This window comes from Meriones unguiculatus, chromosome X (genome assembly GCF_030254825.1).
Source record: "Meriones unguiculatus strain TT.TT164.6M chromosome X, Bangor_MerUng_6.1, whole genome shotgun sequence".
Taxonomy (NCBI): domain Eukaryota; kingdom Metazoa; phylum Chordata; class Mammalia; order Rodentia; family Muridae; genus Meriones; species Meriones unguiculatus.
Window position 1 is genome coordinate 32,746,926 of NC_083369.1, and position 23,991 is coordinate 32,770,916.

The 23,991-nt window shown below is 39.0% G+C and overlaps 1 protein-coding gene across 2 annotated transcripts in view; it reads left to right on the forward strand.

The window, feature by feature from the left end:
• The window catches only part of Clcn5 (chloride voltage-gated channel 5), a 191,609-nt gene that overhangs the window by 112,701 nt on the left and 54,917 nt on the right, over window positions 1–23,991 (forward strand). For both annotated transcript variants that reach the window (XM_060375471.1, XM_060375472.1), the window contains one exon: window positions 7,731–7,877. In XM_060375471.1, the coding sequence (XP_060231454.1) occupies window positions 7,731–7,877 (147 nt within the window). The remainder of the gene's footprint in view (window positions 1–7,730; window positions 7,878–23,991) is intronic.

Genomic DNA, 23,991 nt, shown 5'->3' on the forward strand with positions numbered 1-23,991 from the left:
AATAGTAAGAGCTGGAGAGGACAGGGTCTCCACAAGGAGAGCAACAGAACAAGAAAATTTGAACACAGGGAACTTCCCAGAGACTCATACTCCAACCAAGGACTATTCATGGAGATAACCTAGAACCCCTGCACAGATGTAGCCCAGGGCAGTTCAGAGTCCAATTGGGTTACATAGTAATGTGAAGAGGGACTGCCTCTGACATAATCTGATTGGCCTGCTCTTTGATCACCTCCCTCTGGGGGGGGGGGGAGCAGCCTTACCAGGCCACAGTAGAGGACAATACAGCCACTTTAGATGTGAACTGACAGACTAAGTTCAGAAAGGAGAGGAGAACCTCCCCTATTAGTGGACTTGGGGAGTGGCATGCAAGCAGAGGGAGGAGGGAGGGTGGGATTGGGAGGAGAGGAGGGAGGGGCTTATGGGGGGATGCAGAATGAATAAAGTGTAATTGATGAAAAGTTTAAGAAAAAAGGGAAAAAATAATTTAAGAACCTTAAATGACTTTCAAAATTGGAGGAAAACATGGAGTTAGTCAATTGGCATGGAGCACGTCTCGCCCCTGGGGGCAATGGTCTCCTGAACCTACTCAGACCTCGGACACCACCACTGCTAGTTCTAGAACTGACGCAGGATGTTCCAACGAGGGGTTAAGGCTTCTCAAAATATTTCCTATAAGCCCACACCTGTTTGTCTATATCCCCCATTTTTATTCATTATTAGCCAGATAGAGCCAAGTAATTGTGGTAATGATACTTGCTTTTTTGCCCAATGCTGGAATGCTAGTAAATTTAGGTATGCCCTGGTTACTCGCATGCCTCACTGGGTGCCTGTGCCCATTGATGTCCCTCACGCTATGACTCTCTTCAGACAGAAAAGGGATCTTGGAACTACAGCCACCATTGTTACTACCATCTCATTGGCGGCTGTTGGAGCTACCACCAGGGCATTAGCCATGAGTCATACTGGGCAGACTGCTCAGACCCTGAATAATCATTTAGCCAATGTAGCTCATGCCTTAGTTGTACATAAAGGAATTAATGCTCAACTAAAAGGAAGCTTGATGGTGGTCAATCAGAGGATTGACCTCTTGCAGGAGCAGATTGATACCCTATGGCAAATCGCTCAACCTGGCTGTCAATGAAAGTTTAGTTTTATTTTATTTTATTTTTTTCAATGCAATTTATTCAGGAACCTTGAACAATCCTCGGACCCTGGGGAAAGCCAGCCCACAGCTTAAATAGCCTCTGGGTAGCCAACCCAGGCGTGCCACGTGTGCAATGCAGATAGGTCCACATACATGGAAGCAAGCCAGATCCTCAGCCTTAGCCAAATGTGGAATTGTTCGTGACAGAGAGCACTCACCATCGGGAAGGTGGAAGGCGGAAACCAGCTCCATCTTTAAGGCATAGCATTCCGCAGCTCTCTACAGTTCCCCCTTTTTGTTTTAGACGCATCAGGCAAGAGTAGAGGTCTGATCTCTGATATTAGAAATAAATAGGGACTTTGTACTGATGTTCATTTAGGTGTCATCCACCCAAAGAGCATCAGACCCGTCCGATACCTTTTTCTCAGAGGCGGGACCTGGGGCATCAACCCGCATGCAATCAGACATGCTCTTCTCTGGGTCGAAAGCTGCTGACCCTGAGTGCAGTGCTTAGCCTCACATCCTGAGCGTATCATTTTAGCTTTTTATGGTATCCAACCATGCTTGGGGAGAATGTCCTGCTTCAATGGCTGTAAAGGCCTGAATGATCATGGGTGCATCACGCTGTTGTGAGACTCTAATCTTGCATATATACCACAGGCAAACCAAGGAGACCAACACCAGAAGGCCTGCTAACGCTCCCATGCCCGCCCATTCCTTCAGATGATTCATGGCTGCAGCAATCCATGTTGATAATCCTGTGGCTAGTCCTGCGTCCACTCTGGTAGAATTTACTGTGACAATGGCCACTCTCAGCTGCTCCATCGTAGTATCGAATTCTCCAATCCAATTACCTAAAATATAGCTCGACAATTGTTTAGACAAATTTGCAGCACAGGAAAAATTCTCATGTTGTATGCTAGTGACACAAAGTCCAGCATACTTTCATTGACAGCCAGGTTGAGCGATTTGCCAGAGGGTATCAATTTGCTCCTGCAAGAGGTCAATCCTCTGATTGACCACAATCAAGCTTCCTTTTAGTTGAGCATTAATTCCTTTATGTACAACTAAGGCATGAGCTACATTGGCTAAATGATTATTCAGGGTCTGAGCAGTCTGCCCAGTATGACTCATGGCTTAAATGGCAATAAAATTGTCATGTGGCATTCTTAAGGAGATAGGAATGGGGCTTGAGGAAGAGTGAATAAGGTCTATAGATACAGATTTACTATCTTTTGTAAAAAATGCTTGAGAATAATATAGCATGGTAGCACATGCCTATATTCTCACTACTTGTGAGAATATAGGAGGAAGGATAATTACAGGTTCAAAGCCAAACTGTGCTACATGTGAAATTTGTCTCAAAAGCAACACAAAAATAAAAATGCTTGGAACCAGAAGTTTCAGATTTTGAAATATTTGTATATATAACAAGATATCTTTGATGTTGTGTTCAGGAAGTTGTCTCCTGTGCCAAAGAGTTCTAGGCTGTTCCCCACTTTTTCTTCTAACCAATTTAGAGTATCTGGTTTTATGTTGAGGTCTTTGATCCACTTGGACTTTAGTTTTGTGCAGGGTGATAAATATGGATCTATTTTCATTTTTCTGCATGTAGACATCCAGTTGGACCAGCACCATTTGTTGAAGATGCTGTCTTTTTTCCATTGAATGGTTTTGGCTTCTTTGTAAAAAATCAAGTATTCATAGGTGTGTGGGTTTATTTCTGAGTTTTCTATTCAGTTCCATTGATCCTCCTTTCTGTTTCTTTGCCAATACCATGCAGTTTTTATTACTATTGCTCTGCAGTACAGCTTGAGATCAGGGATGGAGATACCTCCATATGATCTGTTGCTGTACAGGATCGTTTTGGAGATTCTGGTTTTTTTTTGTTTGTTTGTTTGTTTGTTTGTTTGTTTCTCCATATGAAGCTGAGAATCTTTTTTTCAAGGTCTGTAATGAATTGAGTTGGTATTTTGATTGGAAATGCATTGAATCTGTAGATTGCTTTTGGCAGGATGGCCATTTTCACAATGTTAATCCTACCAATCCATGAGCATGGGAGATCTTTCCATCTTCTGATATCTTCTTCAATTGCTTTCTTCAGAGACTTGAAGTTTTTTTCAAACAGTTCTTTCACTTGCTTGGTTAGTGTTACCCCAGGTACTTTATGTTATTAGTGGCTGTTGTGAAGGGTGTTGTTTCCCTGATTTCTTTCTCAGCCCTTTTGTCTTTGGTATACCGGAGGGCTTCTGATTTTTTTTTTTTTTTTTTGAGTTGATTTTGTATCCTGCCACTTTTCTGAAGGTGTTTATCAGCTGAAGGAGTTCTCTGGTTGAATTTTTTTAGGTTGCTCATGTGTACTATCATATCATCTGGGAATAGTAACATTTTGACCTCTTCCTTTCCGATTTGTATCCCCTTGATCTCCTTTAGTTGTCTTATTGCTCTGGCTAGGATTTCAAGTACTATGTTGAAGAGATGTGGAGAGAGTGGGCAGCCTTGATTTAAGTTTCTTTCCATTGAGTTTGATGTTGGCTATAGGCTTGCTGTATATTGCCTTTACTATGTTTAGGTATGTGCCTTGTATCCCTGATCTCTCCAACAGCACAGGTTCTAAGAGTAACAGTCAATAAATGGGACCTCATGAAACTGAAAAGTTTTTGTAAAGCAAAAGACACTGTCGTCAGAACAAAACGACAGCCTACAGACTGGGAAAGGATCTTCACCAACAGAGGGCTGATATCCAGCATATATAAAGAACTAAAGAAGTTAAAAAGCAATAAATCAAGTAATCCAATTAAAAATGGGGTACAGAGATAAACAAAGAATTCTCTGTAGAGGAATATAAAATAGCAGAGAAACACTTAAAGAGATGCTCAGTGTCATTAGCCATCAGGGAAATGCAAATCAAAACGACCCTGAGATTTCACCTTACACCCATCAGAATGGCCAAGATGAAAAACTCAAGTGACAGCACATGCTGGAGAGGTTGCGGAGAAAGGGGAACCCTCCTCCATTGCTGGTGTGAATGTAAACTGGTACAACCACTGTGGAAGTCAATCAGGAGCTTTCTCAGACAATTAGGAATAGTGCTTCCTCAAGCCCAGCTATACCACTGCTAGGTATATGCCCAAAATTTGCTCAAGTATACAACAAGGACATTTGCTCAACCATGTTTGTAGCAGCTTTATTTGTAAAAGCCAGTACCTGGAAACAACCCAGATATCCATCAACAGAGGAATGGATACAGAAATTGTGCTATTTTTACACAATGAAATACTACTGGCAATAAAAAACGAGGAAATCATAAAATTTGCAGGCAAATGGTAGGATCTAGAAAAGATCATTCTGAGTGAAGTATCCCAGAAGGACAAAAACAAACATGGTATATACTCGCTTATATAGACCTATAAGATATGATAAGCATAATGAAATCTATACACCTAAAGAAGATAAACAAGAAAGTGGACACGGGGTAAGATGATCAATTCTCACTTAGAAAGACAAATGGGATGTGCATTGGACATAGGATAGGAACCTACCACAGAGGGCCTCTGAAAGATTCTACAAAGCAGTGTATCAAAGCAGATACTAAGACTCATAACCAAACCTTCATCAGAGTGCAGGGAATCATATAAAAGAAGGGGAGTTAGTACGAAGTGGAAAGGATAGGAGCTCCACAAGGACCAAATATATCTGGGCACAGGGGTCTTTTCTGAGAGTGACATTCAACCAAAGAACATGAATTGATATAACCTAGAACCTCTGCTTGGATGTAGCCTGTGGTAGCTCAGTAACCAATTGTTTTCCCATAGTAAGGGGAACAGGGACTATTTCTGACAGGAACTCAATGGCAGTCTCTTTGGCCTCCCCATCCCCCAAGGGAGGAGCAGTCCTGCTAGGCCACAGAGGAGGACTTTGCAGCTAGTCCTGAAGATACCTGATAAAACAGGATCAGATGAAAGGGGAGGAGGTCCTCCCCAATCAGTGGACTTGGAAAGGGGCAGAGAGGAGATGAGGGAGGGAGGCTGGGATTGGGAGGGAATGAGGGATCGGGACACGGCTGGAATACAGAGTTAATAAAATGTAACTGATAAAAAAAAAAAAGATATCTTAGAAATAATAGTCAAGTCTAATTATACACTAATTTGCATTTATATATAGTTTTTAAATAGTTAGTTGATCATTTTACACAATATTTTAGTATACCTTGTTTGACTGCAACCTATCAGAGGAGACCAGATGTGAGATTTCAATTTCTGGTATCTTGCTGGAACTCGAAATGTTTCAGATTTTGAAACATTTCACACGTAAGATTTGGGGATTAGAAAAAGTTGATGTGCAGTAGGTTTCCTTAAAGAATGAACTAAGTTAAATGAAATTTCTGGCTGGGAAGCATCTTTTATCTCACTGAGATGGGAGCTGAGTTCTAATTTAAAGTACAGGGGTCATTTATTTTCTATTTTTGAAAGTTTGTTTATGAAGAAAATCTGTGCATGTAGTTGGCCAGGGTTAGGGAATCAAGCCCAAGTGGTGTGCCAAGATATGTGGCTAGGGGCATTGGAATCTATACATATATGCATGTAACAATAACTAAGGAAAAAAGAGGGCATGAATTTGAAGTAGAGCAAGGTAGAGCCAGCATGAAGAGGTTCCTACTGAAAATTTTTGAGAAATTTGAGCATAAAAATGAGAACAATAGTTTATGACTTATTGGTCAAAAGATTCCTTACATGAAAATACATAATGATTAAATTAAATATTTTGTAAGAAAGAGCTTATTCATACCAAAATATCACATCAGTAAATAATCACTGTTACAAACTGACATTCTTTTGTTGTACCTCTTGGGAGAAGCCTAATCCCAGTGCTTAAAAAGTAGAGATAAAAAAAAAGTAGAGGCAGGAAGATCAGGAGTTCAAGGTTGTCTTCAGCTACAGTGTAAGTTGGAGACCAGCCTTAATCTTTAAGACCTTATATCATTAAAAGTGGGAGATTGCCTACAAAACAGTTGTGACCTATAATCTTTAAAATTGTCAAGATAATAAACCTCAAGAAAAGGCTGAGGAAGAACCCCCAAGAAACTATTGCACATGGTCAGCCTTCTGTCACTTTCAGGAGGTTTATAGTTCCCCCCCCCCCCCCCACAGGCTAGACTGGAAATTGTAGCAATCGTCCTGCCCCATCCTCCCACATACTGAGATGATCTGTATTAACCATTTCATTTTGGTTATTTTTCCTAAATTTAAAACCCTCCACAGGTTAGTTGAAAAATTGCATAAGTGTGAAAAATGGCAATTAATAAATATTTGATTGAAGAAATCCACCGAAGTCAAATTTAGAGTGAATGCAGAAAGCACAGAGCTATGAGAGAACACCTATAGCTAGCTGTTATAGCTCAGTCATAACATGTGTAAAGCACTGTAGTCCATCCTTAGTATTACCCTCACCTACCCACCTATTGATGGAGTCACAGATTCAATACAACATTTGCAGGAAGGGGCTGTGTTATAGAGGTACAGAACTGATAGAATGATTATATGTATATAAAGGCGATTTATCACACTGGTTTACAGCATAAATTCTGGACAATCCAATAATGGCTGTCTTACATCTGACAGTCTGAAAATCTGTTATTTGCTCAGTCAAGGAGGCCAAGCTAGATGTCTCAGCAGTCCCACTCTCCCACTGAAGGCCTGGAGGATTCCTGGAGAGCTATTATTGACTACCTGAAGATGCTGGTTCCATTATTAGCAAAGGAATGTAGAAGTTGCAGCACCAGAATAGATGAACTTGCTTGCAACAGTGAAGGCAAACAGGCAAAAACCAACTTTCTAGTCACCCCTGTCCTTATGTGGGCTGTTACCCAGAGGGTGCAACCCACATTTAGGGTGGATCTTCCCACTTCAAATAATTTGATCAAGAAAATCCCTCTGAAAAATGGCCAGGGGCTTTTAACTGATTTGAGATCCAGTCAAGTTGACAACCAAGATTAATGGTCTGGACAGGAATGTGGAGTTTAGAAGAGGAAAAGTCATGATTTAAACCATTACCGTCAATTGTAGCTGTGCTGTGTATGTGTATGTGTGTCTGTGTGTAATAGATTTTTTTTTTTTAGATTTTTACATTTTATTTCATCTGTATGAGTGATTTGTTACCATGTATGTACATGTACCACATCCATGCTTGGTTCCCACACAGGTGAGAAGGCATTGGCTCCTCTGAAACTAGAGTTATCAGCGGTTGTGAACCACCATGTCAGTGCCAGAAACCTAACTCAGGTCCTCTGCCAGCACAAGTGTTCTTAACTGCTTAGCCTTCTGTCCAGCTCCAGCTTCTGTAATTTGTGTGTGCATGGCCCTGTATTGTATGGCCCTGTCTGCTGCTAATAAAATAAATAGGACATAGTTTATAATGCACAGTATGAGTGCTTTGAGAAATTAGAAGCTTTGGAAGTGAAATAAGCTTTGATGTCTGCAGTTTTAGCCATGCAATTATATGTACTTACCACAATGAAAGAGAAAAAATTGGTTAGGGGCTAATTGTTCATTGTTATAAGGCCACCATTTTTCTTTCTACACAGGAGCCATGGATAACAGAGGCTTTCAGCAGGGGAGTTTTAGTAGCTTCCAGAGCAGCTCTAGTGATGAAGACTTGATGGACATCCCAGGGACTGCTATGGATTTCTCCATGAGAGATGAGGTGCCTTCTTTAGATCGAGAAATAGAAGGTATCATTATTACTAGTTTTAAAAATAATTTTTTAATTTATATACAGGAGGCACACAGCCTTGTAACTTTTCATATGTACTTGTAACTACCACCATTGATGGGACATAAAATTGTCTTGACTTATAGAAAATAATATTTCTTGCTGTTCCATTGTCTTCCCTAGTCCTTGATACCACTGATCTTTTTCTCTGCCCTAGTAGTTTACTTCTCCCTTGAGGATATTGTATTAATGAAATTATATTATTTTACTTTGTGTGGGGTGTGTGTGTGGAGAAGGTGGGACATGCAGGGACCATGGGGGACAGAGGATAACTTAAGGAATCAGTTCTTTTCTTATGCCATGTAGGCTCTATGGATAGAACTGAGGTTGCCAAACTTAACAGCAAGTGCCCTTACTGACTGACTCATCTTACTAGCCCTCTGTCCTGTGTCCTTGTCTTTGGAGACTGAATTCTTTTAAACAGCTCAGTGCCTTGGAGATTTATACTTTTCTTGCTGCATGCGTACTCAAGAGTGATAAATGGGTGTTTGACTTTAAAAGAAAATGCCAAAACATTGTTCAAAGTACTTATGAATCTTTGTATCTCAGCTAGCTCTATATGAGTGTTCTAAAACCTTGGCAGATATTATTATTATCAGTAAATTTATTGATGTTTTCCTAACAAGTATGTGCCATTATCTTATGATTTCGGTTTTATTTCCTTAATGGCTAATGATACTGAATATCATATCATATGCATATTTGCCAGGGTTGTATATCCTTTTTGGTGAAGTAGGTACTCAAATCTTACATTTTTATAAGTTTTTACTCTTTATAATTGTATTTTTCATTAACAGGAAATCATATGAGAATTTAGGTAATGTCTCAGTGGTTATTTGCTTATCTACTTACACTGTCATTTCTACAGTTGTGTACAGTGCCATGGTATGGTTTTGCTTTAGTTCATGTAACCAAGCTTCTATTGATATACATTTTAGTTATTCCCATATTTTGTAATTACACATAATGCTACAGTGTGTGTATATCTGTGTTTGTGTGTCTTAGTTACTTTTCTGTAGCTGTAACAAAACACTATAATCAGTGCAACTTATAAAAATGTTTAATTGGCTTACAGTTTCAGAAACTTAGGGTCCATGATGGTGGAGCAAAGGTATGGTGGTAGCCACAACTGGGAGCTCTCACCTTGATCCGCAAGTAGGAGGTAGAGGAAGAGAGAGAGAAAGACAAAGACAGTGACAGAAGGAAGGAAACAGACAGAGACAGACAAAAAGAGAGACAGACTGATAAAGACATATACACAGAGAGACACACACACAGAGAAAGAGAGAGACAGACAGAGACAGGCAGACAGTGAATTGGGAGTGTTTTTGAAACTTTTCAAGGTGACAAACCTATGACAAATCTTCTCCAACAAGGCCATACAACTTTCTAATTCTTTCTAATCAACTGTACAAATTGGGGACCAAGTATTCAAAAACATGAGTCTATGGAGGCCATTCTCCATAGACTCCATTCAAACCACCACAGTATGTATGTGTATCTTTTAAGCATATGAGCATTTTTATAGCATGAATGTATGAGAGTGTTAATTTCTTCCACCACATTGGTGTACAATATCATTTTTATCTTTACAATGTGAATAATTTCTAGTATTGCTTTCTTTTTCTTCTTTCCCCTTCCTTCCTTCCTTCCTTCCTTCCTTCCTTCCTTCCTTCCTCTCTCTCTCTCTCTTTCTTTCTTTCTCTTTCTTTTTCTTTCTTTCTTTCTTGAGACAGGGTCTTCCTGTTGTGCTCTGGTTGACCTGGAACTTTCTAGGTAGACCAGGTTGACCTAGAACTCACAGAGATCTGCTTTTTAAATGCTAGAATTAAAGGTGTGTATCACCACCTCTGTCATCTATTATTTTAAATTTCAATTTTAATTAATAAATTTGAACATAGTTTCTTGTATTTGAGAAACAGTTTTTAACTTCTTTTCATGAAAATTTTCTGTTTACATAATGTTCTTGTTTGAGCCCTTGAGTATCACTAATTTTTTTGTCTGATATTATTTGAGTGTTTTCCTTTTCTGCCTTCTTTCTTCCCCTTTCTTTTCCCCTCTCTTCCTACCACCTTTCTTCCTTCTTATTGTTTGAGACAGAGCCTCACTCTTTAGCCCAGAGAGACCTGGAACTTACCAAGGCTAACATCTAACTTAAGGAAGTCACGTTGCTACAGCCTCCACAGTGTTTAATACTGTTACCAGCTAGTTTGTACTTTCAAACGTTTTGTATTTTAAAGGTTGCCTTAAATTTATGATGTAGCTAAGAATGACATTGAATTAGCAATCTTCATACTCCAGATTATCTGGAGTCCTAGGGGACTATTGGTGTACACCATCACGCCTAACTTATCTTCCTTGTTTTTTTGTTTGTTTGTTTTGTTTTTGTTTTTAATCTGCAAGAATTTTTTACTAGTTTCTACTGTTGACATTTGTATTCCTTTTTTGTTTTGTTTTGTTTTTGTTTTTTGAGACAGGGTTTTTCTGTGTGGCCTTGGCTGTCCGGGATTTGCTTTGTAGACCAGGCTGGCTTCAAACTCAAAAAGATCCCTCTGCCTCTGCCTCCCTGAGTACTGGGATTAAAGAAGTGCACCGTCTTGTCTTGTGTTTCTTGTTAGACTTTATTAGTGTTCTTTGTTGACATCTATGTTTGTTGTTGTACTTAGAAGGAACCAAGCCCTAGGTGTGTGAAGCTAACGAACTTTGACAACATAATGAGGCCCTATTTTAATTTTTTTGTTTTTGTTTTTGTTCTCGAGACAGGGTTCTCTATGTAGCCTTGGTTGTCTGGGCTATGCTGGCTTTGAAGTCACAGTGATCCACTTGAGGCCCTATTTTATTTTATTATTTTTTATTTTTTAAAGATTTATTTATTACGTATACAATGTGTGTTTGCATGTACACCTGCACACCAGAAGAGGGCACCAGATTTCATTTTAGATGGTAGTGAGCCACCATGTGGTTACTGGGAATTGAACTCATGACCTCTGGAAGAACAGTCAGTGCTCTTAACCTCTGAGCCATATCGCTAGCGGAGGCCCTCTTTTAAAAGAAACCCTGAGAGCTGGGCATAGTGCCGCAAGCCTGTATTCCTAGCATTCAGGAAGAGAGAGTCAGACAGATTTCTGTGAGTTTAAGATCAGCCTGGTCTACAAAGCTCCACAGAGAAACCCTGTCTTGGAAAAAAAAAAAAAAAAAAAAAAAACAAGCCTAAAATACACACACACACACACACACACACACACACACACACACACACACAACAGAAAAGAAACTATAGGTATCATATGTAATAATTATTTATGCTGTAATCCTGTAGGTGCTATGGCTCTTACAAGAATTATTTCATGTCTATTTGTGTAAAGAATCAGATGTCACAGAAAAGTGTATTTGAACAGTTATCATGCGACACTTTCTAGAGAGACTTGAACAAACATTTGTTTAACCCAGATATGGGGCCCATGAGTTTAACTTGATGAACCCATGAATTTTATTGATTTACAGAAATATTGGTGAGGGGTTACTTATAGGAGTAGAAATGACTCAGTGACAATTTTATCACTCAACCTGCCCCAGCATGGATTATGACTTATGAAAGCTGCGGCTCACTGTACAACTTGCAGGCAGCTCAACAGATTGGGAGTGGCCTTTTCAGGCACCTCAGTTAGTCTGAGCTTTCAGACAGCTTGGTTCTTCAAGGATGCTTGACTGCTTTCTCCTCTTCTGGGTGGCTTGACTGCACTTTGCTTCTTCCAACTGACTTGGCTGGTCTCTGCCTCTTGTAGGTAGATTAGTTGTTTGTTCCTGCTTCTGCCAGGGTAGTTTGGCTGGTCTGATCCTCTTCTAGGCAGATCAGCTTGTCTGAGAGTATCTCTCTGGAATCCTTCTACCTTATAAATGCTCGGGGGAAGCAGTGACCTAGTATGCCTGGTCAGTTTTGGGGACATCCTTAAAGCTTTTGAGTTGTTTACTTTCCTTCATAATGGAAAGTAATGTTTCTCCTCCTCCCTGTTGCCAACATTTCATTTTTGTGGGTTCCTTTTTCTTCCACTCTTCTCCAGCCTCTTTTCATCTTTTTAACCCCCTAACACTAGATATGAAAGAAAAAAGGATAAAGGGTAAAGGAGGCAACATTATTGTTAGACTACTTCTTGCTGATTAGGGTGTTGAGCTCTTTTGGGGCAAGTTTGATCTTCACCAGCAGGATATCTAATTTCTTCCTCTTCTTCCTCTTCCTCTTCTTCCTTTTCCTTCTCCTTTTCTTTCTCTTCTTGTTTCTTCTTTGCACATGACTACTTAACAAACCACAACCAACCAACAAACAACCACATCTCTCTTGGGGTCCTATATACCCCAAGAATTCCAAATGTCACACAATTTTAGAAACTATCTGCAGTTGGCAAAATCATACCACTGCTAGAGCATGAGGCAAATCATAGCCAGCTTCTGTGAAGCAACCCCATATCCCCACATCTGGTAAAGCATAGTCTTATATTATTTCTGTGTTTTTTAAAGAAACCAAAATTCTCACTACACTTCTCCTTAGAACAGTGGCTCTCAGCTCATGGGTTGTGACCCCTTTGGAGGTTGAACCACTCTTTCACAGGGTCACATATCAGGTATTTACAGTAGTATTCATAACAGTAGAAAAATTACATTTATGAAGTAGCAACAAAATTAATTTTGTGGTTGGGGGTCACCGTGACATGAGAAACTGCATTAAATGCTTGCAGCATTAGGAAGGCTGAGAACCACTGTCTTAGAGTATTCTATTTCACCTCCTCATAAATACCCTGTGTCTTAAGTGTCCCTCCAAAATAGGCATATTGTACAGAGGGAAGAGAAGACAGATGTGAACCAAAAATAGGTGAGTTACATCCTTGAATGTTGTGCTGGTTAGCTTTTATTGTCATCTTAAAATATATAGAGCCACCTGGGAAGGGAGAACCTCCGTTGGAAGATTGTCTGATCAGATGGCCTGTGACCAAAGCTGTGAGGAATTCTCTTGATTAATGATTGGTGTGAGAGAACCTAGCCCACTGTGGGTGGTACTATCCCCATATAAGAAAGCTAGTTGAGAGGTGGGGAGAGAGACCAGAAGAAGGTGTTAGATCCCTGTAACTGGAGTTATGTATGGTTGTAAACCTCCATATGGGTGCTGGGAATCAAAACTGAGTCTTCCACAAGAACAAGTGCCATAATCACTGATCCATCTCCTCAGACACAGGTAGAGTTTTTTAAAAAAATGTTTTGTTTTGTTGAGAACGAGTCTCATATAGTCAGCCAGGGATGGCGGTGCACACCTTTAATCCCAGCACTGGAGAGACAGAAGCACACAGATCTTGGGGTTCAATTTCATCCTGGTCTACAGAGTGAGTTCCAGGACAGCCAGGGTTACAGAGAGAGACCCTGTCTCAATAAAATGCCAACAAAACAGTCAAGGTTGGCCTTGAGCTCACTGTGTAGCTAAGGTATGTGTAAACATGCCTAGTATTGTAAAGATTTTAAATCATTTCACTAACAGAATCTATAACTATAAGAATGTATGGATGATCTGGGTGTGGTGGTACATGCCTTTAATTCCAGCACTCAAGAAGGGAGGCCAAGGCAGGTGGATCTTTGTGAGTTCAAGGCCAGCCTGGTGAGTCAGGGACAGCAAGGCTACACAGAGAAACCCTGTATCAAAAATAAAAAAAAATAAAGAACAACAACAACAACAAAACAAAAAGAGAGTATGTGGCTGTAGTGTTGTAACCTGCTTAACCTGCTTAAACCCTATAGCCCCTCTGTTAATACCTGCTGTAGCCTTTAGCATGTCAGAAGCCATTTTCTTTCTATTTTGATCATGGGGTGAAATTAAGTTCAAGTTCTCAGGTCTACACTTCCTACACCTGATTATGGTTTTTCGAATAAAAACCTGCCTTAGAAACAGACCGGTGTCATAGTCTGTCTCTGGAGTCCAGATTATGGCCCTGACTGGTCAATTTTTGTTCAGTGTTCAATAAACCTTCATCAGTCTGAGTCTGGTGTCCAAGTGGTCAGGGTGCACCTATTCCTGAACCCATAACATTAGAAATCCCATAGACTACCGATTACATAGTTAATTGTCCATTATAATAGGTATTGGGTGGATGGAAATTAACCAAATAATAGAACATAAGTGGAGAATGACACTGTGTCTATTTGTTTGTAGTATTGAAGATTGAACCTAGGGCCTTATACATGCTGAACAAGTATGTTACCATCAGGCCAAATGCCCAGTCCACTTTTTATTTTTTATACCTGTAGTTCTATCACTCTGGAGGCTACATTAAGAATTCAAGGTCAGCCTTGAAATCAGACTTTAGTTAACCAGATGGGCATAGAAGTGTATATAATTGTAATCCCAGCACTTAGGAAGTTGAGCCAGGAAGAGTACCAGTTCAACATGAAAGAGCAAGCTATTTTGGAAGATCCTATTTAAAATGCCAACAACAGCAAAACAAACATAAAATAAAAATGTATCAGTCTGGACAGATGGCTCAGTGGTTAAGCACACTGTCTGCTCTTCCAGAGGTCCTGAGTTCCATTCCTGGCAACCACATGATTGCTCACAATCATCTATAATGTAAAGTGATGCCCTCTTCTGGCATGCAGGTGTTGCATTTACGCCTTGCGCTCATATACATAAAACATAAATAAATCTTTAAAAAAAATATGCCAAGGCTGGAGGAGTGCCATAGTGATTACCAGGATCCAGGATCAATCCTTAGCAGCAACATGGAGGCTCACAACCATCTATAGCTCCATTTTCACAGAAGCAGATGCCCTCTTCTGGTCTCTGTTGGTACCAGACATACATGCAGGCTAAAGACCCATACACACTAAAAACATAATAGACCCCAACACATTTTTTTAGGAATGACAAGGGAGGTCTCTAAAGACATGACAAAGTTGGACTGAGCATAGTATGAAAAAGGTTTTCAGATATCTGTAATCCCGTGTCTGTAATATATGTCTGTAATCTCAGCACTCCAGAGGCAGAGACAGGAGGATTACCAGAAATTTACTGGTCTGTATAGTACGTTCTAGATCCACTAAGATCCAATAATGAGATCCTGTCTTAAATAGCCAATCTCCCCTCCTACCAAAAGGAAACAAAGTAGAAACATAATAAAACCATAGATTCAAAAGGATAACAACAGGCAGGTTGTGTTGCTGCACACTGGTAATCCTACCACTTTGGAGGCTGAGGTAGGAGAATGGAGTATTCAAGACCAGCCTGGGCTACAGAATTACCTAAAGCTATATAAAAATACTTTGTCTCAGAAATCAAAATGAAATCAAAAGCAAGGATCACAGGAAATTTGAGTAGGAAAGACACCTCAGGAGATAGTCTATGAATTTAAAGTTCATAAAAGAGTGGCATTTGTGCCTTCATATTTTGTGGGTCTTTTATTAGGACACTTCTAAAAAGGCAAGTTTATTTATGTGCCACTTGTATGTGCATGCATCTACAAATATAGTGTGATAGTTTTAGCAGTAACCGAATTTACTGACTGGGGAACTAGGCTATCACTAAACTGAGACCTTTATATATGCCTTCTGGCCAAACCAAAAGAAATCACCAATCAGCCATTGCTTCTAGTAAAAACTGTTTGCTTATGGTATTTTCACCAAGTTCTTTTATGTGTTCATTTTGCTGGCAGTACAAAATCAGAGTAAGTGATTACTCATTATTCTTAGTTCATGGGCTAGAAAACTGAAGCCAACTAGAATTTTTGACATTGCCTGTGATCATGCAATGTATTTTTAAATAAGTGGTCCTCCACCACTTTTTAGTAGATTCTTAGAAGTCTTACTGATTGCAGTTTATTAAGATCTGTCCACAGAGTAAAGAGGTTTCTTTTATGAGCCACGTGCAAAAATTAGTCCACTTACCAAGTATTCTGTAATGATGCTTTTTTTTTCTTGCTTTGCTTTCAAAGTGTTGTTTCCTTATTTAATGTCTGCACATAGGATTTCCTAGTAAAGAAACCATTAATAGAAGAAAAGGCCAGAAAATCATTGAAACGTCATGGTGAAATTATGCATAAAATGCTATATTTTCTACTGGGCATAATAATAGCATGTACTAAAAAGTAAGTTTCGTGGAACTTAAAGGTTAGTAAAAATGGTTCTGGTTTCCCAGATGGCTATGTAGGAATTGATTTATGAAGAATGAATAAATCAGTTATGCATGACAAAGCTAAATGTACCTGAGATAGTCTGTAAATTAGAAAAAGTCCAAACACTCTGAGAGAGGGAAGGGGAAAATGAGTTTGAGTTCCAGGAAAACATTCAGAGCTGTTCTTGTCATCCATCTGTTCTCACTTGCCTGGGCAAGGCCAGCACTCCATTCATTTATTCTTTTATTCATTCATCTACCCATCAGTATTTAAGGAGTGCTCATCCATATAGAGGGTTAGCCTCGTACCTGTCTAATAGTGCTACTGAGTCTGTGTTTTTGAGGTCTAAGCCTCCCAGGGTGAGGTGTGTGGGTGGGTGGTGACAGAGCAGCAGAGGGAACAGCAGGTATAGAGCACGATATCTAGCTAAAAATCTAGATGGCGTAACATTGTGTACACTTTGTGATCTTATCTTTTAGCCAAAGCACCATCAAAGGACTTAAAAGCAGAAGAGTGATATGATCAGATTTGAGTTTGGGAAAATTGACAGTGCAGAGGGAAAACTGAGGTCAAATATGGGGGTAGTGAAATGTTTACTGCTTTAAAAATTCTGGGCAAAAGATCAGAGGGCTTGATGAAGACAACAGGAACCAAAAAGAAGGGATAGTGAGTTCTCAAGAAATTGTAGGAGGGAAATTAAAAGGAACATCGAGGTACTGGGGGTGAAATAAAAAAGAATCAGGGCTAACTTCAAAGCCTAGGCTAGTTATTGAGTAGACTGTTCTCCCACACCACTTCCTCGGTCTAGTGTCACTTCCTAATATGTCAGAGAAGCAAATAATCATAATAATCAAATGTGATAGAATGAAAAGCACAACATGCCTTGAAATCTATCAAGGCGACTACAAAGCAGTTCTGTTTGTTCTTCCAAACTGTAAAGAGCTCATGGTTTCCCTTCAAGTCAAAATGGAACAAACCTTTGACTCTGGCTCCTGATGAAACCCACCATCATAACCTCCAGGCTTGGAATCCAAGCGCTCAGGGCAGACAAGAGAATATTGGGGTCTAGGCTAGCTCAAGATTCATAGGAAGACTGTCTGAAATAGCATCCTTCATTTAGGCTCGCTTCCCATGCTATCTGAAACAGGCAAATGTGTGGAATTCTGCTAAACACTTGGTCTGGGAAAATGGGTGGTTATTGCTGCTTTTGTGAGCTGAAAAACAAACAAACAAACAAACAAACAAACAAACAAACTAGTCAAAAGTACCATGGGGCCACAAACCACATCAGCTTTAAATACCAAATCTTTTTTTTTTTCTTTGTTTTTGTTTTTTTTATTCAGGGTCTCACTTTGTAGCCCAGGCTCAGCTGGTGCTTATTATGTGATATAGGCTGCTCCCTAACTCAGCACAGCTCCTTTGCTTAACTTCCCAAGTTCTGGGTATAAGCTACTGGTGCCAGGCTTCATGATGGATCTGATGATATCCACAGGCTTAAAGCTTCCTTTACTTTACTTCAGAGAAAAATGGGCAGATTCCAGAATTCATATCCATTACTGTTTCACCCTTTTATTTTTTAATTAAAGTTTATATTAAATTCATATTTACTTAGTGTTTACCTCATACCTCATTCTCCTATTTCCAGTGACCTTAACAGTTTTGAGAGCAGCAGACAGACATTTTACAAAATTTCCTTCACTTGAAATTTATTTGATGTTTTATCATGATGAAACTGTGATTGGAAGCTTTAGGAAATGAGTAAGGTGACCCCTCACTTTGACCTATTGTTTTTGATGATAACTTTAATCACCTGATTTATTTTTTTCCTCAGATTTTTCCACTTACAGTTTTTGTTTTCTTTCTTTTCTATACTGTACCACTCAGAAAAGGAATGAGAAGCCCTTACTTTAGGGCAAAGGAATTCCTACCTCCTTGAGATTGTTGTACATGGGAATTTTGTCTACTCTCTGTAATTAATTCATTTGTTCCATCGCTTGTATTGTTTTATGCTTTGGGTTCTAATCTGTTCCTTCTTTATTTTGTTGCTGAATTTGTTCTCATTTTATTATTGGGTTGACAGTGCTTCTTCTGCCATTGTTGGTTGTTTTTAGTACTCTCTTACATTTTGACACCAATCTGCTCTGTTATTTTGCTGCTCTAGTACCAAGGCAGGAGATTCATCTTAGCCATCTCTCATGGAGCCCTCCTTTCCTTTCATTCTAACACCAAATTAGAAATGAAGATAGCCAACTAGCTTTGCCCATTTCCACAAAGGCATTACCATTTTTTTAGACAGGGTTTTATGTAGGCTGGCTTTAAATTCACTATGTAGGTATGGTTGGACTGGGATTATATATACCACTGTACCTAGCATTCTACCAAGGCCAACTGCATAGATAGTGTGTCTGCTGGCATAAAGTGTGTGTGTGTAGTCACATTTATCTACATTAAGCCGAACATGAGATCATACTGATTGATATCTCTAATTTTTTTAGAATTATTTTTTAAAAGATTTATTTATTTATTGTATATACAGCATTCTACAACAGAAGAGGACCCCAGATCTCACTATAGATGGGTATGGGCCACCATGTGGATGCTGGGATTTTAACTCAGGACCTTTGGAAGAACAGCCAGTGTTCTTAACCTCTGAGCCATCTCTCTAGCCCCTGAAGTCTCTACTCTTTAAACATATCTTACCACACAGATCATTTTAGCCTTCTTCTTTTGCCTGCCTATAATCTTCTACTCTGACAGTGAGAAAGCCAGTTGCATTATTGTCATTCATTACTTAACTCTCCTTTTCCAGTATAAAGGTATAGTGGTTTCAAAATTACTAACAAGCACCTACTGTGAGAAACAATTTTACAACTGGCAGGATTTATGTACCAACCCTTTTGTCTTTGCTCTTAAAAGTTCTATCCATTTCTACAGTCACTTAATTCAGAACCTTTTTTCTTTTATCCCCCTTAGTGATACTATTTCATAAACTTGTGATACAGATAGATTCTTTCGTTTCTTACTACATTCCATCCTGGGATCTGCAAACATTTTAGTAATTCTTAAAAATTGCATACATAATTAAGCAACACACATAATTTTTAGGCTGAAGTTCTGTGAGCTGGAAAATTCACTTTGATATGTACTCCTAATATGCTACCATGAAGAATAGTTTCACTATCCTAATAAGCTTCTTGTACTTTACCTATTCTGCCCCTTATAGGCCAAGCTTCTAGAAAGTACCCATTTGTCTGTTAGTTCCATAAACTTTTTTTTAATGTCATATAATTGGAATCACATATACTATAAAACCTTTCCTGACTGGCTCCTTTGACTTCCCAATATGCATTTAAGATTCACCAATGTCTCTGGATGTGCTGGTGCATGCCTGATATCCAAGCACTCAAAAAGGTTAAGTCATGAGGATCAAGGCCAGCCTGGGCTACATAAAAAGATCCTGTATAAAAAAAAACCCATCAAGATTAATCAGAAATGATGAGATATCTCTGTGGATAAGAGTGCATGCTCCCAAGCTTGCAGACGTGAGTTCCATTTCCAAGTCCCATGTGGTAGAGGGAGAGAACTGACTCCCACAGGTTTTCCTCTGACATCCATATGTATATACAAATACATACACATATGAAATAAAGAAATGCTCTTTTAAAAGAGACTCCTTAAAGCCTTTTTGTGGATTGACAGCTCATTCCTTTCTTTTAATGGATAATAGTCCATTATCTAGATATACTAGGGTTTTAAAATTTATCATCATCATCATCATCATTTATTACATTTTATTCAACTTGTATCCCGGCTGTGGCCCCCTCCCTCGTCTCCTCCCAATCCTACCCTCTGTCCTTCTTCTTCCCCTATGTGCCTCCCATAGTATACTGACAGGGAAGGTCCTCCTCCTCTTCCATCTGAACCTAGCCTAATAGGTCTCATCAGGACTGGTTGCATTATCTTCCTCTGTGGCCTGGCAAGACTATACCCCCCAGGGGGAGGTGATCAGAGAGCCTGCCACTTGAGTTCATGCCAGAGAAAGCCTCTGCTCCCCTTATTATGGAACCCAGTTGGGGACTGAGTCTATGGACTATATCTGAGCAGGAGTTTTAGTTCCTCTCCATGCATGGTCCTTGGTGGGTTTCAATCTCTGCAAAGCCTCCAAGGCCCAGGATTTTTGCTCCGTTGGTCTCCTTTTGGAGCTCCTCTTTCTTCCAGGTTTTTTTTGTCTCCTCCTTCTTCCATAATGTTCCATGCATTCTGCCCAAAGTTTGGCTGTTAGTCACAGCCTCTGCTTCCATATCTCGATCAATATACTTTCTTTTTTTCCACTGTATTGTTTTGGCTTCTTTGTCAAAAATCAAGTATCTGTAGGTGTGTGGGTTTATTTCTGGGTCTTCTATTTGATTCGGTTGATCCATCATTATGTTCCTTTTCCAGTACCATGCAGTTTTTATTACTTTGGCTCTGAAGTACAGCTTGAAATCAGAGATTGATATGCCTCCAGAAAATCTGCTGTTTGACAAGATTGTTTTAGCAATTCCGGGTTTTTCACTTTTCCATATGAAATTGAGAATTGTTCTTTTAAGTTCTGGAAAGAACTGTGTTGGTATTTTGATGGGAATTGCATTGAATCTGTAGATTGTTTTTGGCAGGATGGCCATTTTCACTATGTTAATCCTACTGATCCATGAGCATGGGAGATTTTTCCATTTTTTGATATCTTCTTCAATTTCTTTCTTCATAGACTTGAATTTTTTTTTTCCAACAGGTCTTTCACTTGCTTGGTTAGAGTCACACCAAGGTACTTTATGTTATTAGTGGCTATTGTGAAGGGTGTTGTTTCCCTGATTTCTTTCTCAGCCCTTTTGTCTTTTGTATACAGAAAGGCTACTGAGTTTTTTGAGTTAATTTTGTATCCAGCCACTTTGCTGAAGGCATTCATCAGCAGAAGGAGTTTTCTGGTAGAATTTTGGGGGGCAGTCATGTGTACTATCATAGCATTTGCACATAGTGATACTTTGACTTCTTCCTTTACAATTTGTATTCCTTTGATCTCCTTTAGTTGTCTTATTGCTGTAGCTAGGACTTCAAGTAGTATCTTGAAGAGATTTGTAGATAGTGGGCAGCCTTGCCTTGTCCCTGATTTCAGTGGGATTGGTTTGAGTTTCTCTCCATTTAGTTTGATGTTGACTATAGGCTTGCTGTATATTGCCTTTACTATGTTTAGGTATGTGCCTTCTATCCCTGATCTCTTCAAAACTTAAACATGAATGGGTGTTGGATTTTGTCAAATGCTTTTTTTGTCATCTAAGAAGATGATCATGTAGTGGTTTTTTCCCCTTCTGTTGGTTTATGTGGTGGATTACATTGATGGATTTCTATATATTGGACTACCCCTACATTCCTAGGATGAAGCCTACTTGGTCATGGTGATATCTTTTGTGTGTTCTTGGATTTGGTTTGCAAGTATTTTATTCAGTATTTTTGCATCAATGTTCATAAGAGAGATAGTTCTGAAATTCTCCTTTTATGTTGGGTAATTCTGTGGTTTAGGTATCAAGGTTACTATGGTCTCATAGAATGAGTTTGGTAATGTTTCTTCTGTTTGTGGAATAGTTTGAAGACTATTGACGTTTGCTCTTTTTTGAAGGTCTGGTAGAATTCTGTGCTGAAACCATCAGACCCTGGGCTTTTTTGGTAGGGAGACTTTTGATGACTACTTCTATTTCTTTGGGGGATATAAGACTGTTTAATCTATTTACCTGATCTTGGCTTACCTTTGGTAAATGTAACCTATCAAGAACATTGTCCACGTCATTTCGAATTTAAAATTTTGTGGCATCTAGTCTTTTGATGTAAGACCTAATGATTCTTTGAATTTTCTCTGTGTCTGTAATTATGTCCCCCTTTTTGTTTCTGAATTTTCTCATTTGGATAGTTTCTCTCTGCCTTTTAGTCAGTTAGGCTAAAGGTTTATCTATCTTGTGGATTTTCTTAAAGAACTAGCTCTTAGTTTTATTGATTCTTTGAATTGTTTTCTTTGTTCTAATTTATTGATTTCTACCCTGAGTTTGATTATTTGCAACCATCTTCTCCTCTTTGGTGTGTCTGCTTCTTTTTTTTTCTAGGACTTTTAGGTGTGTCATTAAGTTGCTTGTATGAGATGTCTCAAACTCTTTCTGAAGGCACTTAGTGCTATGAACTTTCTCTTAGCACTGCTTTCATTGTGACCCATAAGTTTGGGTAAGCTGTGCCATCATTTTCATTGAATTTTAGGAAGTCTCTAATTTTTTTTTTCATTTCTTCCCTGATGCAGCTGTCATTGAGTAGAGAGTTGTTTGGTTTCCATGTATGTGTGGGTTTTTTGTTATCTCTGTTGTTATTGAGGTCTAGTTTTAGTCCATGGTGGTCTGATAGGATACAAGGGATTATTTCAATCTTCTTGTATCTATTGAGGCTTGCTTTGTGCCCTACTATATGGTCAATTTTGAAGAAGGTTCCTTGGGGTGCTGAGAAGAAGAAACATTCTTTTGAGTTTGGGTGAAAGGTTCTGTAGAAATCTTTTAGGTCCATTTGATTTAAGACCTATGTAAGTATCATTATTTCCCTACTTAGCTGCTGTCTTGATGATCTGTCCCTTGGTGAGAGTGGAGTGTTGAAGTCTCCCATTTTTCAGGTGTTGGGATTGATGTGTGATTTGAGCTTTAATAATGCTTCATTTACCGATGCAGATGCTTTTGTTTTTGGGGCATAGATGTTCAGGATTGTGATGTCCTCCAGTTGAATTTTTGTTTTTATGAGACTGAAATGCCCCTCCTCATCTTTTTTGATTAATTTTGGTTGAAAGTCTATTTTATTAATATTAGGATAGCTACTCCAGCTTGTTTTCTGTGTCCATTTTCTTGAAAAACCTTTCTCCAGCCCTTTTGGCCCTCTGAGGTAGTGTCTGTTTTTGTTGCACAGGTGTGTTTCTTGGATGCAGCAGGATGTTGGATCCTATTTCTGCAACCATTGTGTTAGTCTGTGTCTTTTTATTGGAGAATTGAGTCTGTTGATGTTGATAGATAATAGTGACCAATGAATGTTAGTTCCTTTTATTGTGGAGTTGGTGGTGTTACTGTGTTTCTATGCTTGTTTTCCTTTGATTTTTTTTTTGTGAGGTTATCTATGTCCTGTGTTTTCTTGGCTATTGTTGATTTTATTAGATTGGAGATTTCCCTCCTACTATCTTCCATAGGCCTGGGTTACTGTGTAGATATTAAGTTTAGTTTTGTCATGGAATATTTTGTTTTCTCCATCTATGTTGATTGAATGCTTCGCTGGGTATAGTAGTGTGGTTTGACATCTGTGTTCTCTTTGAGTCTGCATGACATCTGCCCAGGACCTTCTTGCTTTTCTAGTTTCTTTGAGAAGTCTGGTGTGATTCTGATAGGTCTACCTTTGTATGTTACTTGGTCTTTTTCCTGTGCTGCTTTTACTATTTTTTCTTTGTTCTATAGATTTACTGTTTTGGCTATTATGTGACCTGAGTAGTTTCTTTTCTGATCTAGTCTACTTGGTGTTCTGTAGACTTCTTGTATGTTTATGGACATCTCTTTCTTTAAGTTGGGAAAATTTTCTTCTATGATTTTCTTGAAAATAGTATCTGGTCCTTGGAGCCTTTAACCTTCTTTTTTTGTCTATTCCTATTATTATTAGATTTTGTCTTTTCATGGTGTCCTTGATTCTTGTATGTTTTGTATTTGTAACTTTTCCGATTTTCTTTGAGAGATGTATCAATTTCTGTATTTGTTTCTTCAGCATCTAAGATTCTCTCTTCCATTTCTTTTTTTATTTTTTTCTTTTTTTTTATTTTTTCATCAATTACACTTTATTCATTCTGCATCCCCCCATAAGCCCCTCCCTCCTCCCCTCCCAATCCCA